Source organism: Gavialis gangeticus, unplaced genomic scaffold (assembly GCF_001723915.1).
Source record: "Gavialis gangeticus isolate Ggan-Ray unplaced genomic scaffold, GavGan_comp1, whole genome shotgun sequence".
NCBI lineage: Eukaryota > Metazoa > Chordata > Crocodylia > Gavialidae > Gavialis > Gavialis gangeticus.
Genome location: NW_017728995.1, coordinates 865,601 through 867,456, shown reverse-complemented (window position 1 = coordinate 867,456; position 1,856 = coordinate 865,601). Strand labels below are relative to the sequence as shown.

Below are 1,856 nucleotides of genomic sequence, written 5' to 3'. Positions count from 1 at the left end.
CCGGGCTGCGGAGGGAACGCCCCGCACCTCGCCGCAGCCCTGCTGGCCCTGGGCTGGGCTGGGCTGGGCGGCTGGGGAGCGGCGGCCTGACTCATCCCCAGCTGGTGCCAGTGGCCTTGCAGTCGGGCAGCCCGTGACTCAGTGCTGCTGCCTCTCCCCGAGGGACCTGGCTCGACCTGCCCGTGCAAACTCTGTAGCCTCAGGCTAGGACTGCTGGGACCATGATACTTGGAGCCAGCCCACTGCTAGGATCAAGGGGCCAGACCCTTGTTAATAGTTCCCCTTCAGGAAACCACTGTAAGCAGCCAGGTTGGATTTTGCCAGTGTCTAACATTAGATTCTTTTTTTTTATCCTTTCCTTTTCTTTCCTGCTCTCCTTTGACAGCCAGTAGAAATTGATATGATTGTAGGTAAAGACCGCGAGGGTTTCTTCACCAATGGTCTGACTCTTGGCGCAAAGAAGTGCTCTGTGATCAGAGATAGCCTGTATGTGGATGGTGACTGCACGATGGACATAAGGACAAAGAGCCAAGGTGGCGAGCCAACATACAATGTTGCTGTAGGCAGAGCTGGCCGAGGTAAGGTGTCCTTTTGAAGCTGACCTTAGTAAAACAAGAATCCTGCCTTCAAAACTGGACTGAAACCACTTGCGTTATCTGTATAATGAGGCCTTCAGTTTAAAACTGCAAGTTGGCTGTGGTACATATCTAGCAGTCACAGGTGTAACTGAAATAAGTGACTGTAATAGAGCTCTTGGCCATATCTTATCAAATCTCTTCATACTTACCAAACGGTATCCACAAACTCTAAAGTAGCCCATATTGTAGCTGAAGGAGATGCTGTATGCCCAGGGCAAGAGAGTAATATCGCATTTAAAATGCTTGGTGTTCAAAATTGGTGTTCAAAATTAGCAGGTCTAGCATAACCCTGGTCTGAAGTGACTGCTGTCAATTTCTAGTATGAAGTAGTCTTTAAATTACGGGACATCTAACAAGTCTTACTCTAACTCTTCTCATACCTATTGAGAGCTTTTGAAATGCATCCAATTGATACCTCACTTACAGTAAGCTTGTTTAATTACTGGTAGTGCACCTTCCCTAAGTTTCTATAACATAATGCTGCTTGGAAGAAGCTAGACTCTAGCTGGTCTTCAAAACACTGGGTACAAGCAACACAAGTATATTTAAAACTAAGCTTGGCATTCTCAAACGTTTTGGTTTTTTGTGAATATTACATCACTAACCAAGGTTCACAAACCAAGCAACTCGAGAAAATGTTGTTTCATGAATCTTCACGTAACATGGAGATTCTAAACTAAGTAGTATAACATTAGTCAAAGCATGTAAAGATTTCTCTGACTCTAAAATAGCCTTTCATTACAAGAATAATAGACTTGCCTAACCAGACAATGCTTACAACTGTTTTGCCTTGGTACCCTTACAAGTTAACTTCATTCCTAAGAGCTCACTAATATAGTTATGAAGTAGGCAGTGTATCTATAGTGAACTGATTCCAATTCCACTGTTCCTAATTCAGTAAAGTAAGCGCCATTGTGCTTGAGAAGACCAGAATGCTTATGTAGTCTATATTCTAGTGACATCTGGTGGCAGTTAGCATATATTGTTCTGTTAACTACATCTTTGGGACAGGCTTCCCTAGTAGAGCCTAGATACTTTGTAGCCTAGATAACTGAATGGAAAGAGGAAGAACAAGATTAATACTAAAATTCAGAGGTCCTCATCTGACTAGAGAGGATAAAATGTGTTTCTTTTTTAAGGCATTAAGACTTAAGCTAAGTTGTTGGGTTTGTTTTTTTTTGTTCTTTTTAAATCATGTTCACTCATTGCAGTACTACA

General features: G+C 43.0%; 1 protein-coding gene across 1 annotated transcript in view; it reads left to right on the top strand.

Moving 5' to 3' along the window:
- Positions 1-382: 382 nt before the first annotated feature.
- Positions 383-1,856, top strand: part of PFN2 (profilin 2) — a gene marked incomplete at its 5' end in the record, with an annotated part of 14,428 nt that continues 12,954 nt past the window's right edge. The window contains one exon of the mRNA XM_019503027.1: positions 383-578. Coding sequence (XP_019358572.1) covers positions 383-578 — 196 coding nt within the window. The remainder of the gene's footprint in view (positions 579-1,856) is intronic.